Source organism: Dermacentor albipictus, chromosome 4, assembly GCF_038994185.2.
Source record: "Dermacentor albipictus isolate Rhodes 1998 colony chromosome 4, USDA_Dalb.pri_finalv2, whole genome shotgun sequence".
Classification (NCBI taxonomy): Eukaryota; Metazoa; Arthropoda; class Arachnida; order Ixodida; family Ixodidae; genus Dermacentor; species Dermacentor albipictus.
Window position 1 is genome coordinate 120,927,517 of NC_091824.1, and position 16,594 is coordinate 120,944,110.

Sequence of the window (16,594 nt, forward strand, 5' to 3'; positions counted from 1 at the left end):
AAGGCAAGAATTCCATGGGCTATAGGCTTGATGTTTTTTCCATTTTTCCGAGAAAATTATTCGGAGTTTATTTGTATATCTATAGCGTAAATAGAAGTCAGAGCATGCGTGGGAAGTGATGTGGGTGACGAGCAAACGCTTTAGAGGGAGTTTATTTTATATAGCTGAGGCAATATTTCCATGGGCTATAAGGCTTGATGTTTTTTCCATTTTTTCGAGAAAATTATTCTGAGCTTATTTGCTTATTTATAGCGTAAATAGAAGTCAGAGCATGCGTGGGAAGTGATGTGGCTGACGAGCAAGCGCTTTAGAGGGAGTTTATTTTATATAGCTGAGGCAATAATTCCATGGGCTATAGGCTTGATGTTTTTTTCCATTTTTCCGAGAAAATTATTCGGAGTTTATTTGTATATCTATAGCGTAAATAGAAGTCAGAGCATGCGTGGGAAGTGATGTGGGTGACGAGCAAGCGCTTTAGAGGGAGTTTATTTTATACAGCTGAGGCAATAATTCCATGGGCTATAGGCTTGATGTTTTTTCCATTTTTCCGAGAAAATTATTCGGAGTTCATTTGTACATCTATAGCGTAAATAGAAGTCAGAGCATGCGTGGGAAGCGATGTGGGCGACGAGCAAGCGCTTTAGAGGGAGTTTATTTTATATAGCTGAGGCAATAATTCCATGGGCTATAGGCTTGATGTTTTTTCCATTTTTTCGAGAAAATTATTCTGAGCTTATTTGCTTATTTATAACGTAAATAGAAGTCAGAGCATGCGTGGGAAGTGATGTGGGTGACGAGCAAGCGCTTTAGAGGGAGTTTATTTTATATAGCTGAGGCAATAATTCCATGGGCCATAGGCTTGATGTTTTTTCCATTTTTTTTGAGAAAATTATTCTGAGCTTATGTGCCTATTTATAGCGTAAATCGGAGTCAGAGCATGCGTGGGAAGGGATGTGGGTGACGAGCAAGCACTTTATAGGGAGTTTATTTTATATAGCTGAGGCAATATTTCCATGGGCTATAGGCTTGATGTTTTTTCCATTTTTCCGAGAAAATTATTCTGAGCTCATTTGTATATCTATTGCGTAAATAGAAGTCAGAGCATGCGTGGGAAATGATGTGGGTGACGAGCAAGCGCTTTAGAGGGAGTTTATTTTACATAGCTGAGGCAATATTTCCATGGGCTATAGGCTTGATGTTTTTTCCATTTTTCCGAGAAAATTATTCTGAGCTTATTTGTATATGTATTGCGTAAATAGAAGTCAGAGCATGCGTGGGAAGTGATGTGGGTGACGAGCAAGCACTTTAGAGGGAGTTTATTTTATATAGCTGAGGCAATAATTCCATGGGCTATAGGCTTGATGTTTTTTTCCATTTTTCCGAGAAAATTATTCTGAGCTTATTTGCTTATTCATAGCGTAAATAGAAGTCAGAGCATACGTGGGAAGTGATGTGGGTGACGAGCGAGCGCTTTAGAGGGAGTTTATTTTATATAGCTGAGACAATATTTCCATGGGCTATAGGCTTGATGTTTTTTCCATTTTTCCGAGAAAATTATTCTGAGCTTATTTGCTTATTTATAGCGTAAATAGAAGTCAGAGCATGCGTGGGAAGTGATGTGGGTGACGAGCAAGCACTTTAGAGAGTTTTATTTTATATAGCTGAGACAATATTTCCATGGGCTATAGGCTTAATGTTTTTTCCATTTTTCCGAGAAAATTATTCTGAGCTTATTTGCTTATTTATAGCGTAAATAGAAGTCAGAGCATGCTTGGGAAGTGATGTCGGTGACGAGCAAGCGCTTTAGAGGGAGTTTATTTTATATAGCTGAGGCAATAATTCCATGGGCTATAGGCTTGATGTTTTTTCCATTTTTTCGAGAAAATTATTCTGAGCTTATTTGCTTATTTATAGCGTAAATCGGAGTCAGAGCATGCGTGGGAAGTGATGTGGGTGACGAGCAAGTGCTTTAGAGGGAGTTTATTTTATATAGCTGAGGCAATATTTCCATGGGCTATAGGCTTGATGTTTTTTCCATTTTTCCGAGAAAATTATTCTGAGCTTATTTGCTTATTTATAGCGTAAATCGGAGTCAGAGCATGCGTGGGAAGTGATGTGGGCGACGAGCAAGCACTTTAGAGGGAGTTTATTTTATATAGCTGAGGCAATATTTCCATGGGCTATAGGCTTGATGTTTTTTCCATTTTTCCGAGAAAATTATTCTGAGCTCATTTGTATATCTATTGCGTAAATAGAAGTCAGAGCATGCGTGGGAAATGATGTGGGTGACGAGCAAGCGCTTTAGAGGGAGTTTATTTTACATAGCTGAGGCAATATTTCCATGGGCTATAGGCTTGATGTTTTTTCCATTTTTCCGAGAAAATTATTCGGAGCTTATTTGTATATCTATAGCGTAAATAGAAGTCAGAGCATGCGTGGGAAGTGATGTGGGCGACGAGCAAGCACTTTAGAGGGAGTTTATTTTATATAGCTGAGGCAATAATTGCATGGGCTATAGGCTTGATGTTTTTTCCATTTTTCCGAGAAAATTATTCGGAGCTTATTTGTATATCTATAGCGTAAATAGAAGTCAGAGCATGCGTGGGAAGTGATGTGGGCGACGAGCAAGCACTTTAGAGGGAGTTTATTTTATATAGCTGAGGCAATATTTCCATGGGCTATAGGCTTGATGTTTTTTCCATTTTTCCGAGAAAATTATTCTGAGCTCATTTGTATATCTATTGCGTAAATAGAAGTCAGAGCATGCGTGGGAAATGATGTGGGTGACGAGCAAGCGCTTTAGAGGGAGTTTATTTTACATAGCTGAGGCAATATTTCCATGGGCTATAGGCTTGATGTTTTTTCCATTTTTCCGAGAAAATTATTCTGAGCTTATTTGTATATGTATTGCGTAAATAGAAGTCAGAGCATGCGTGGGAAGTGATGTGGGTGACGAGCAAGCACTTTAGAGGGAGTTTATTTTATATAGCTGAGGCAATAATTCCATGGGCTATAGGCTTGATGTTTTTTCCATTTTTTCGAGAAAATTATTCTGAGCTTATTTGTATATCTATAGCGTAAATAGAAGTCAGAGCATGCGTGGGAAGTGATGTGGGTGACGAGCAAGCACTTTAGAGGGAGTTTATTTTATATAGCTGAGGCAATATTTCCATGGGCTATAGGCTTGATGTTTTTTCCATTTTTTCGAGAGAATTATTCTGAGCTTAATTGCTTATTTATAGCGTAAATAGAAGTCAGAGCAGGCGTGGGAAGTGATGTGGGTGACGAGCAAGCGCTTCAGAGGGAGTTTATTTTATATAGCTGAGGCAATAATTCCATGGGCTATAGGCTTGATGTTTTTTCCATTTTTCCGAGAAAATTACTCTGAGGTTTTTTGCTTATTTATAGCGTAAATCGGAGTCAGAGCATGCGTGGGAAGGGATGTGGGTGACGAGCAAGCACTTTAGAGGGAGTTTATTTTATATAGCTGAGGAAATATTTCCATGGGCTATAGGCTTGATGTTTTTTCCATTTTTCCGAGAAAATTATTCGGAGCTCATTTGCTTATTTATAGCGTAAATCGGAGTCAGAGCATGCGTGGGAAGGGATGTGGGTGACGAGCAAGCACTTTAGAGGGAGTTTATTTTATATAGCTGAGGCAATATTTCCATGGGCTATAGGCTTGATGTTTTTTCCATTTTTCCGAGAAAATTATTCGGAGCTTATTTGCTTATTTATAGCGTAAATCGTAGTCAGAGCATGCGTGGCAAGGGATGTGGGTGACGAGCAAGCACTTTAGAGGGAGTTTATTTTATATAGCTGAGGCAATATTTCCATGGGCTATAGGCTTGATGTTTTTTCCATTTTTCCGAGAAAATTATTCTGAGCTTATTTGCTTATTTATAGCGTAAATCGGAGTCAGAGCATGCGTGGGAAGTGATGTGGGTGACGAGCAAGCGCTTTAGAGGGAGTTTATTTTATATAGCTGAGGCAATAATTCCATGGGCTATAGGCTTGATGTTTTTTCCATTTTTCCGAGAAAATTATTCGGAGCTTATTTGCTTATTTATAACGTAAATCGGAGTCAGAGCATGCGTGGGAAGTGATGTGGGTGACGAGCAAGCACTTTAGAGGGAGTTTATTTTATATAGCTGAGGCAATATTTCCATGGGCTATAGGCTTGATGTTTTTTCCATTTTTCCGAGAAAATTATTCGGAGCTTATTTGTATATCTATAGCGTAAATAGAAGTCAGAGCATGCGTGGGAAGTGATGTGGGCGACGAGCATGCGCTTTAGAGGGAGTTTATTTTACATAGCTGAGGCAATAATTCCATGGGCTATAGGCTTGATGTTTTTTCCTTTTTTTCGAGAAAATATTCTGAGCTTATTTGTATATCTATAGCGTAAATAGAAGTCAGAGCATGCGTGGGAAGTGATGTGGGCGACGAGCAAGTGCTTTAGAGGGAGTTTATTTTACGTAGCTGAGACAATATTTCCATGGGCTATAGGCTTGATGTTTTTTCCATTTGTCCGATAAAATTATTCTGAGCTTATTTGCTCATTTATAGCGTAAATCGGAGTCAGAGCATGCGTGGGAAGTGATGTGGGCGACGAGCAAGCGCTTTAGAGGGAGATTATTTTACATAGCTGAGGCAATAATTCCATGGGCTATAGGCTTGATGTTTTTTCCATTTTTCCGATAAAATTATTCGGAGCTTATTTGTATATTTATAGCGTAAATCGGAGCCAGAGCGTGCGTGGGAAGTGATGTTGGCGACGAGCACGCGCTTTAGAGGGAGTTTATTTTACATAGCTGAGGCAATAATAAAAAAAAATGGCTGTGGCTTAGGTAAGGTTAAGCCCAGGATGCGAAGCATACTAGCCTTTATTTTAGTTGTTGAACCACTGTTTAGCCTGGTGAACTGCTGTTGCTTGGCTATATTTGGTTCGGCTAGACGAAGAAACAACTCATGCATTACTGCTTCGCCTTCAAGAGTGGAACGCGAGAGCGTTGCCGTCGACCCGCCAAGGGGTGTAAGACAATGGGCTACAGGGCAGCGACTACGCGCCCCGCATTGGACGCGGTGAGCGTCGAGCAAAGCAGCGTTCGGCGCGGCAACGAAATGTGCGCCTGAGCAAGAGACGCACGCCTTAGAAACAGCTCGTTTCTAAGGCAACACCGCATTCACTAGAGGCGCTTTTGTACCGCTTTGAAGCATCGTACTCGTGGCAGCGTCTCCGTCCCACACTCCGGAGACCCTGGTTCGATTCCCACCCAGCCCGTCTTGCAAGAGTTGAGCCAAAGCCACTTCTCCTCTGTCGTGACTTCACGGTGTCACGTGGTTTCATGGCGACACCGCCGCGCCTGAGGAGCTGGGTTGAGCTCTTGTAATATGCTTCGCATAAAAATTATGGGGTTTTACGTGCCAAAACCACTTTCTGATTATGAAGGACGCCGTAGTGGAGGGCTCCGGAAATTTCGACCACCTGGGGCTATTTAACGTGCACCTAAATCTAAGTACACGGGTGTTTTCGCATTTCGCCCCCATCGAAATGCGGCCGCCGTGGCCGGGATTCGATCCCGCGACCTCGTGCTCAGTAGCCTAACACCATAGCCACTGAGCAACCACGGCAGGTGAGGCGATAGTTCCATGGGCTGAGGCTTGAAGCTGAGGCTTTATGTTTTTCCATTCTTTCGAGAAAATTATTCTGAGCCTATTTGTATATTTATAGCGTAAATCGGAGTCAGAGCATGCGTGGGAAATCATGTGGGCGATGAGCAAGCGCTTTAGATGGAGTTTATTTTACCTAGCTGAGGCAATAATTCCTTGGGCTATAGGCTTGATGTTTTTCCCATTTTTTCGAGAAAATTATTCTGAGCTTATCTGTATATATATCGCGTAAATCTGAATCAGAGCATGCGTGGGAAGTGATTTGGGCGACGAGCAAGCGCTTTAGAGAGTATTTATTTTACATAGCTGAGGCAATAATTCCCTGGGCTTGATGTTTTTCCTATTTTTTCGAGAAAATTATTCTGAGCTTATTTGTTTATTTATAGCGTAAATCGTAGTCATAACGTGCGTGGGAAGTGATGTGGGCGACAAGCAAGCGCTTTAGAGAGTATTTATTTTACATAGCTGAGACAATAATTCCCCATGGGCTATAGACTTAATGTTTTTTATTTTTTGGAGAAAATAATTCTGAGCTCATTTGGTTATTTATAGCGTAAGTCAGAATTAGCACGTGCGTGGGGAATCATTTGTGCGGTGAGCCAGCGCTTTAGAGAGAATATATTTTACCTTAGCTGAGACAATAATTCCCTGGGCTATAGGTTTACCGCTTTTTCATTTTTTGAAGAAAAAGATTCTAAGCTCATTTGTTTATTTATAGCGTAAATTTAAATCGGGGTCAGCAAGTGCGTGGGGAGTGACGTATGCGGTGAACCAGCGCTGTAGAGAGAATTTATTTGAGCGGGTTGAGACGGTATTTTCCTGGGTTATAGGCTTACCGTCCATAGGCTTAACGTAACAGGCTTAAGCCTGTTACAATGTCGGCGCAACCAGGTCCAATATCAATTCTCTGGAAAGCGCTGGTTTGTCGCATACATCGCTTGCCTTGCAAGTACACGTGATGGTGCTAACTTAGACGATTAATTAACGGAAATGCGCAGATTGGCTTTCTCGAAAAATAAAAAAGATAAGCTTTCACGCCATTACCATGTCAGCGCAGCAGCGTCCAACAACTACAAGGGAAAGCGCTTGTTGGGCAGATACATCACTCCGCCCGCTAATATAAGTGGTGACGCCGATTTACGCAAACAATAAACACTTTCCCCGACTGGGCTTTCTCGTGAAAGAGTTTAACCTACAGCTCGTTAAATGTCGCACTCTCTGTGTCCGCTCGCTTCTGTGGAAGGCGACCGCTCGGGGGATACATCATTACCTTCACCGATATACATGCTGACGCCGATACACGAGATGAATCCACGGACATGCGCAAATTGTCTTTCTCGGGGAAAATATAGTTAAGCGTATAGCCCCGTGTTCCTGGAAGTGGCTCTCAAATGGGTCATTAGCCGCTTTCTGGGTGTCATGGAGGGTCCAACTATAGGTACATTCTGCTCGCCGGAACACTGATGAATTTTAAGTCTCGGTTCGCGTAAGTGGTAAGTCAGTGCAGTGTTAATTTGATTGTGCTTAGCTCCTAAATGGTGTCGATTTCTAAATTGCAATGTGTGCCGTAAGTTACTTAGTTGAAAACGTAATTAGCATATTTTGTCTGAGATTTCTATGATAGAATTATTTGGGAGAGAAAATTTCAGTGAATCCTGATGCTGGACATCTGATTAGCGAACGCGACTGGGAAATGCCCAAAACTATTCTTACCGAGGGAGAGGTTAGAGAATTTGTACCTTCGTCTGTTAAAAGGTAAAGTCACAGCTATGCGTATGTTTTGTGGCTGGACTGAATATGTTGTGCTTAGTGCGATTTTACAGCGACGCCCTTTACCTCTTACCTGCGTATGCAGCCCTCGCTCGCTTTCCCAGAGAGGGTACCCTGGGTGCCTTTCGTCCTTATCGAGGACATGCATAGTATGGATGCAGGCCTGTCACAATCCACCCGGGTTCGTGAACAAGGTAGGGCACGAGGCACCCTCCGTTATACGGACGCTCCGCCGCAGCGTAGTGGTGCTGAATGATGACTGACCGCTGAGCAGCCGTGCTCGTCGGTGTTTATTACGGCGCTGTGACCAATGTTGCCTGCCGAGTTTGACAAACCACCGTGCCTGGCGGCGAACGAACATTATGCCTGAGTGGGCGTCACATGCTTGCTACACCCCCTTACCCCCAGTTTGTTTGTTAAATAAAAAACAAACGTCCATGTTCAAAATATGAGGCTCTGCCTCCAACCTAGCTGGCTCTACAGTGCCTGCTATCCAGGCGAGTAACGGTCCGGTGGCCTCCGCCTTCGAGTACTCCGCCTGGGCACCGGTGTTGATGGGTCGGGTGTGGCAACGCCGGGTGCTGCCTGAGCCAGCCTCGCTCCATACGGAGGGTCCGTAGTGGTCGGCCTCGTGAGTGGTGCTTGGCTCAACACCGGTCCAACGGGTGCCGCACCACTGGCAACGGTTGCCGCATCCCAGGTGGGTGGTGCTCCGCTGGAAGCGACTGGTGCTGCCGCTAGTCCTCCCGCGGGCTGGAACTCAGGAGTGGCAGTCGAGGGTGCTAGCCAGGTCCCGAGGAGAGGCCTGACATGGTCGGCGTGTCTGTGCCACATGGCCCCGTCTGGCATGTGCACGAGCAGCGATGAGGCGCTGGCAGGAGACACCACCTGTCCGGCAGACCAGGGTGGGCCAGGACGGAAGTTCCTGGCAAAAACTGGAGCTCCCGACTCTGAAAAAGGCCCGGGACGGCACCTGTTGGTTCGGGACGGCTTTTCCTGTTGGTTCTGATTTCGGGCAACAACGCAGAAAACACAGGAAAAAGAAAAATTGAAAAAAAAATTGAAAAAACGCGTGGTGTTGCCTTACATTCATGGCTTGTCACATAGGATAAAAAAGACAGCCAACGCCATGACGTTCAAGTACTGTTCTCCGCCCCACAAAAACTAAAAGGTATGTGCAAGAGGGTGAACGCAGGATCCAAAGAGGCAAACCCTAGTGCTACGATCTGTCAGACTAAGCACGTGAAAAAGTACGTGGAATGTGCAACTTCAGTTGTTTACCAAATTCCACTAGATTGCGGGAAACTATACATCGGGCAAACTGGACGTTGTCTAAATGATAGGTTACGGGAGCACAAATACACGTGCCAGCTTCTGACAGCACCCAGCAACTTGGCTGCACATTGCAAACAATGCAAATGCTCTCCGCTACTAGAAAGCACCACAGTCATTGGCACATCAAAAACAAAAACGGAGCGAGAAATATGGGAGGCGCTTGCGATAGCTAAAGAAAAAGAAATGTGCGCAAGCACTCCGTCCATCGCGCTTATCAAAGCTGAGGTCGAGTTTGCCAGGGCGAACGGGTGCAAGTGAACGACGTACGCCTGACCCGAACTATGATCACATTTCGGGAACTTGTCATATCTTTTATACCCCCCCCCCCCCCCCGCGCGCGCGCGCCATATCTCCTTGTATATAAGTCCAAAAACAAGAAAGGGGCTGGCAGATGGAATGGCACACTGTGGTATAAAATTTTTTAAACAGGGTTGAAGTACCTCAGACAGCCTGGCCAACGTTTCGATAGGTGGACCTATCTTCGTCAAAGGCGGCCTCGTCATCCTCGGCGTGTCTGTGCCACATGGCCCTGTCTGGCATGTGCACGAGCAGCGATGAGGCGCTGGCAGGAGACACCACCTGTCCGGCAGACCAGGGTGGGCCAGGACGGAAGTTCCTGGTAAAAACTGGAGCTCCCGACTCTGAAAAAGGCCCGGGACGGCACCTGTTGGTTCGGGACGGCTTTTCCTGTTGGTTCTGATTTTTGTGAAAAACTAACACGCCGAGGATGACGAGGCCGCCTTTGACGAAGATAGGTCCACCTATCGAAACGTTGGCCAGCCTGTCTGAGGTACTTCAACCCTGTTTAAAAAACTCCTTGTATATAAGCGCGTTATTTAACAGTATTAAACAGTTGGTAGTTTGCGCTACGTCCGTCCACGTCCTGTCCTTCCTTAATAGCGTCTGTGTAAAACTGAGCGCAATATAACCATGAACGTTCACCAACTAGCCCCCTTCATTGCTTTACTATATATCTCGGACCCATGACCGTCTAGCAGTGCGAGGGCGATGGCGGCTCGGCGAGTCCGGGGTCTGAAGTGCGAATTAAGGCGCCTATCAAAATGTTGCCGCTGGAGTCGATCACAATGACGGCAAAAGTTTTCCCATCGCTGTACTCCGCGGTGCCGACGAAGCTTGCTCTAATATCTTGTTGCTTGATCTGTTTGAGGATGGCTGCTGCTATGAACTTGCGTCTTACTAGTTGTGGACGGGATGGACGTTTCGGCGCACAGGGGCCACTTCGAACTTGTCTCGAATGCACCTAGGGATCGGGGTACTGACCATAGGGAATCCCGCAGGGTGGTAACCCAAGTCTTGGAGGATGCGTTTACCTGCCGCTGTGGTTGTTAGGCGAGTGAGTTGCGCGCATTCTTGGGCTTCGGCAATCTCCTCGGCGGTGTTATGTACCCACATCTTGAGGAGATCCTCGGTATGGGTCCTGATGGGTAGCCCGAGAGCACTCTTGACTACTTTGCGAATGACAGCGTTGAGCTTGCCTCGCTCTGGTCTGAGCCAGTTGTGAATAGAAATCGTGTACGTGAAGTGGCATACTGCGAAGGCATTGATCAGTCCGCGGTGATTGTTTTCCTTCATGCCTTGGTGCCGGTTTGCGATTCTGCGAACGAGGCGGAAAGCGTTGTCCGTCTTTGCGATATCTTGCGGAGAGCCGTTCCGTTCCCACCGTTGAACCCGACATACATGCCCAGGACCTGAATAACGTCGACCCTGGTTATCATCCCCTCCGTCGAAAGTGCGAGGACTGATGCTGCTTTCGGAGACTGGCTTCCAACTTTTGGGTCTGCCTCCCTTCTCTTTTCTGTAAAGCAGAAGCTCCTACTTGGCGGGGGAGCATCGAAGCTGGATGGGATGGTGATACTTCTCGATCAAGTCGATCGCCTCCTACATGGCTTCTTCGACGCTGCCCTCGCAGCCGTCGGAGCACCATATGGTGACGTCACCGGCGTATGTGGTGTGCTTGACGTCCTCGACGCGTGACAGCCTCTAGGAAAGATCAATCATACAGATGTTAAACAGTTTGGGGGAGATGACGGCGCGCTGAGGAGTTCCCCGCCCTCCCAGGGGCACATCTTCGGAGCGGAAGTCTCCAATGTGAAGCTTGGCCTTCCTGTCCGTTAAAAAAGTGCTGACGTAGCTGTGAAATCTGGAACCGGGACCCAGGTCCGAAATGGTCTTAACGATGAAAGCGTGGAGCACGTCGTCGAACGCCTTCTCGAGGTCAAGACCGAGCAGAGCCTTCACGTCTCTGCAACGGCCATCCACAATCTGATGCTTGATTATTTTCATGGCATCCTGCGTCGAGAGTCCGGCACGGAAGCCGATCATGTTGTACGTGTAAACCTCGTTGTCTTCGAGGTACCCATTGAGCCTGTTGAGGACGACGCGCTCCATGACCTTACCGACGCAGGAGGTTAGAGAAATCGGCCAGAGGTTCTCGATGTTCGGGGCCTTGTCGGGCTTAGGAATGAGCACCGTGCAGGCCATCTTCCTTTGTGTAGGAACAACGCCACTCATCCAGGACTCGTTGATCTTGTCAGTCAGAATGACGATCGACGTGTCGTCAATGTTTCTCAACATTTTGTCGGTGACTCTGTCCGAACCAGGCTCAGACTTGCGGCTGAGCGCGAAGATGGCCTGTCTGACCTCGGCAGCGGAGAAGTCTTCGTCCAGCTCGGGACGTGGAGGGCCTCGGTAGTCCGGGAGTTGGGTCCCCGGATCCCCCTCGCGAAGGACGGATAGGTACTTATGTATGAGTTTTCAGTCGACCGTGTGGTACCTGGTGGCTTCGTGAAGGGGCCGGGCCAACGTATGCTTCTGGTTTGACTTCGAGCTGCTTTCGTCGAGAAGGTGCTTAAGCATACCCTAGGATTCGCCATTGCGCATCTGTCGGTCAATGGATTCGCAGAGGTCGTCCCACTGCTGCATGCGCCTTGCAATGGTAATCGATGACCTTGTTGAACTCCGATATCTTCTTTCGGAGTCTGCAATTGAGCCTTTGACCCTTCCATCAACTGAGCAGGGCGGTTTGGCCTCGATCAGGTGGGCGAGTATGCTGTCCATCTGCTCGACGTCGAGATCGGTTTCCACTTTCTTGGTGGCCGCGGATTAGCGTTCCGGATGCCTTCGCACCATTCTTCGAGAGTGGCGGGTGCCCTGGCTCTCCCGGATTATTCGCGAACCTTGCGAAAATGGTCCCAATCGATGAACGTGAATTCTCTGATCCTACTCCGAGACACCTTGACGTTGGTCTCGAGAATGTAGTCGTCGCTGCCGAGCTCTATGGCGGTGTTTTCCCTGCCCAGGTCCTCGACGTTCCTGACGAAGACGAGGTCGGGTGTCGAGTGCCGGGTGACGGAGTTGCCGATGCGCGTAGCAAAATCCTTGTCAGTGACCAGAATGAGGTCCATCTCGTTGGCGTCTTGCCACAGGTTGCGCCCCTCGGTGGTATCGTAGACGTAACCCCAGATGCCTTACGGTGCGTTGAAATCGTCTACGACGACCAAGGGTCGAGGGCTGGCCAAATCGGTCGCTTTTGTGAGGATGGTCTTGAACTGCTGGCACGAGTCCCTGGGTTTGCAATATATATGAGGACGAACACGCTCTTTCTGAGCTGATTCCGCTGCGGTACGTCGAGCAGGATCTCAACCATGACATATTCGATTCTACCACTCGTCAGCTTGAGTTCGTTGGTGATATGAGTCAGCCTTTTATCGATCAAGGTGCAAATCCTTCGCCCTCCGGGTAGGCCGGACACGGCCCTGTAGCCCTGGAGTGAGGCGGCGGAGACTAATGTTTCGTGGAGAGCAATTACTTGAGGTTTGACAGCGAAAGACCTGAAAAACTGTTGCAGAAGGGCTTTTTTGTTAGAATACTCCCGCTGTTCAATTGCCAAATGCGAAAACTGTCTTTGGATCTATCTATTATGGCTGACCGGACGAACTACCACCTAACGGGGCAGTTAGGGCTGCGTAAAGACTGGGACCGCCTGTCAACGCGCTGGTGGGATACTGAAGTCTACCTTCCTTTAGTATGGCGGGAACAGTTAGCGGTTGTACGACGGAGGCGGATGAAGCCATTCGCGCCTCAACGGTGTCGATGCGATGTGTGAGAGCTCCGAGGCCCATGTTGGGGTCCCCGAGCGCAACCTGAATTTGGCGAACGTTATCGATGAGGAAACTGACGCTATCGTTGACTTGTTTGAGGCCGCCTGTCAGCCCATGAGAGTTTGCGTAATCTCGCTGACTTCTGCGGGAAACGCTCTCGATTAATATGTTTGACTACTGCCCTGCGTTTGGAGGACGTCGCAGTGCCGTCTACCGGAGCTGGTATTGGAGTCTCGGCGGCCCTGACTGACACACCGTCATCCGACACCTTGGAAAAGAGTTTCCTGATCTCCGCCATTTCGTTAACTAGCCTCTTGATCGTGTTCTTGAGGTGGTCGTTCTCTTTGCGTAAGCGAATTACTTCCGCGTCCCTAGCTTGCTCTGGGGGCGGGTCGTTACGAGGTGCCGGAGCAGCCTCGGTATTGGCGCCGGGCTTGGGATGTGCTAGATCGGCCCAAACGAGGGTTGGCTGCTTACCGCAACGTGTGGAGGTGGGCTGAGGTCCGGATGTTGGCTGGGTTCTGGAACCCGGGCAGCCCCTGGAACCGGATCTGGATCGGAGCCGGGATCTTGACCTCAACCTGGCTCTGGAGCGGCTCCAGGTGTTCGGTGTCTCAGTAGTCGGCCAGCGTTTATCTTAATATTTTTATCGCACCGCTAAGGTCGTTCTGTGCTTTTATTGGTTTTTACGTTGCTTTTTGAGTGCTCACGTGTCTCTGATCTACACAAGCTTGATGTTCGTTTCATTAAATGATTAAGTGATTAAATTGTCAGTACCGCTTCGTGTTGTCCCTTTCTTTGAAGTCTCGTGTTTTGCTTGCGGTAACTTCCCGAAATCGTGGACAGGAATGCGCGCGCAGCCGACCGTTTGGGGGAGAGGGGTAAAGAGTTTGGCAATGGCGCCTGTGCACGTGGCCACCCGTCGGAGATGCCGGCGCTGCTAGTATGCAGGCAGATAGGGGAGATAGGGAAAGAGTGTGGCTTGTGTCGGCGTAGTGGCCTGCCGTATGACAAAACAATGCACGATTTCGTAATGTATGCAGCCCATGTGTGCAGCCTAAACAGCTTCGCTGGTAATCTTTTGCCATATGAATGTTACGGCCACACGATTTTTTTCTTCTGTTCCGGATTTAAAGGATTGTGCCTCTAGTGGGCTTCGCTTAAACGTACCGCTCCTCTTGCTGTCCCCTATATCAAATGTAATATGAGGACGTACACAAACAACTCGCAGAAACAGGCATGCAAGTTAGCCACCTAAGACCGATGGCTAGCGCTCTCGCGGCTGTTTTGGACGGTATAGCAAGCTTTCCCGTAAAAATGAATAAGTAAGTTTAGTTCATGTAATTATGGTAATTATTCAATTCAGCATTTTGATTTCTTGCAGAAATATTGGACCCGTCATATGCTAATTTAGCTCAACAGTTAGAATTGTGCTAGGCAATTTTTAAGAACTCTCTCCTCTTTGCAGCTAAAGAAAAGCATATATACGCACTCACGCACATATATATCATAAGAAGGGAACAACCAAAGATACCAAGGACAAGATAGAGGAAATTACTTGTACTTACCAATTGAATTAAAGAAATGATATAGAATGCAACTGAAAATGGAAGAAAAAACAACTGGTCACAGGTGGGGAACGATCCCACGTTTTTCATTTTCATTTCCATTATTAGTTTACCATTACTTTAGTTCACTTTAGTAAGCACAAGTTATTTCCCCTGTGCTGTCCTTGGTAGCTTTGTTTGTTGGCTTCTTATGGCGTGATTAATAAAAATTGGGCCCCTTGGTTCCCTTTCTTCTCGTTCACACACACACACACACACACACACACACACACACACACACACACACACACACACACACACACACACACACACACGCACACGCACACGCACACACACACACACGCACACGCACACGCACACGCACGCACACACACACACGCACACGCACACGCACACGCACACACGCACACGCACACACACACACACACACACACACACACACACACACACGCGCAATCAAACAAACAAACAATCGCCATAAGAATCCACACCCGTTGCTGGTTCAACGACGAAAAGAGGGTCAGCTGAGGAAGAATGACATACGCGCAGAGAGCCGAAGAAGAGAGAGTAGCCACAGACCGGCCTTCCCTAGGTTATTCGAGTACAAATCACGACGGCAGACGGACGTGTGTTGATAACGTGGTCGCCAACGGAAGTGCGTGCTGTTATCCGGTATGAATGGGAACCTGTTCTTTGCAGATAAAGCCGCACTCTCGGGACATCACTTCCAAAACAATGCTAAGGTGGAGCAGGCTGTGCGACAATTCCTTGCATCGCAGGGCACCGAGTTTTACCAGAGTGGTTTCTTCAAACCGATTGCACGCCACGACAAATGTGTCAATGTCGGTGGTGACTGTATGGGAAAATAGTGCAATGTGTATAGTTCATGATATTCCATGGCGTATATCTTTTTTCGGAGGGGGGGGGGGGAGGCAATAAAGTTTTTGTGTGAAGATAAATGACGAAACTTGCTTTAGGAACGTGCCTCGTACTTTGCATTATAATAAATCAGTCAGCTATCTAAAGTTCTGGGCCGAAATCACAAGCTTTTCCTTCGTACGGGCTCTTTACCTTTAACCAGATGCCTTTTCCAATCACATTCCCGGTACCTGGATTGTCTTAAAAGGATTGCTCTTGCAATCCTGCCTTTTCGTGGATACCGACCATGTGTCTGGGCAACTGGATTGAGGCAGAGCAAAACATAATGTTAAGGCAAACTTTTTTTCTCTGGAGCATCGCGAACCTAACATTTCAGCACTAAACGGGCTCCGAGACCCGTTCGGCGCGTAAGTGCAGCCTCACACAGCAGCGGTTCGAGACTCGCGGAGGTCGTGCTACTTGACCGGAGCGCACGCAGTACCCGCGGCCACCGTAGGGGTCGCGACGGGAGGATCCCGGAGCCCGTCGCCGGCTGCGTCGACGGCACTCTCCGAAGAACCGTCGAAGTTGGTGCGGGGTTCCCGCTCCGCTTGCTTTCTCGGGTACGGAGTTGCGGTGTCGTGCTTGCGCGTGTCGCACACTCGAGGATAAACAAGGCGACGTCACGCCTTCGCGCGGTGTCGTGGTGCTCGTTCGTGTTCTGAGCGATGTGCGATCGCCTCCGATCCGGCAGCGTCGTGGCGCAGCTGCACTGGGCAGTGCTCGTGCTGTGTCGCGTCATCGGACTGGCCGGTGAGTGTGTTGCGAGAGCAGCTTTCGCGCGGTGCGAGGATAGAACACATGGTGCGTGCCTGCTGGTTTATTTGTAGATACTTCGATTTTTGTACACAGAACGGTGCGAAATACTGGCGAAAAAAAAAGGCGTAAGTCGGACGGACGGACGGACGGACGGACAGACACGACAGACAGACAGACATTTCTCGCTGTTTCAAGTATAGAGCGATCGAATACGAGCTAAGTGGCTCATATCGAAGTGTTGTTATTGCAGATGCTTGTGAGAAGGATTGAAAGTTGTTTCTGGCACTGAGCTGAGTTAGTAATTTATTTTAATTAAGACTGGAGTCACTATATATTCGTTCATAAGAACTGTTTGTCGATGTACGGCCACATTGATTAAAAAATTACGCTTGCACAAAGTGTGTGCGCCAGAGCCTGTGTATTTTTTTGCCTCAGCTTAGACTGACCAAT

General features: G+C 47.5%; 2 protein-coding genes across 2 annotated transcripts in view; one reads left to right on the top strand and one right to left on the bottom strand.

The window, feature by feature from the left end:
- Window positions 1-7,725: 7,725 nt before the first annotated feature.
- LOC135917748 (uncharacterized) overlaps window positions 7,726-16,594 on the bottom strand; it is a 162,631-nt gene continuing 153,762 nt past the window's right edge. Inside the window, exons 7-8 of the mRNA XM_070537535.1 lie at window positions 13,377-13,486; window positions 7,726-8,393 (exon numbers count right to left, since the gene is read on the bottom strand). Of these exons, the coding sequence (XP_070393636.1) occupies window positions 8,204-8,393; window positions 13,377-13,486 (300 nt within the window). The 3' untranslated portion in view covers window positions 7,726-8,203. The remainder of the gene's footprint in view (window positions 8,394-13,376; window positions 13,487-16,594) is intronic.
- The window catches only part of LOC135917746 (uncharacterized), a 40,189-nt gene continuing 39,481 nt past the window's right edge, over window positions 15,887-16,594 (top strand). The window contains exon 1 of the mRNA XM_065451335.1: window positions 15,887-16,138. Within this exon, the coding sequence (XP_065307407.1) occupies window positions 16,054-16,138 (85 nt within the window). The 5' untranslated portion in view covers window positions 15,887-16,053. The remainder of the gene's footprint in view (window positions 16,139-16,594) is intronic.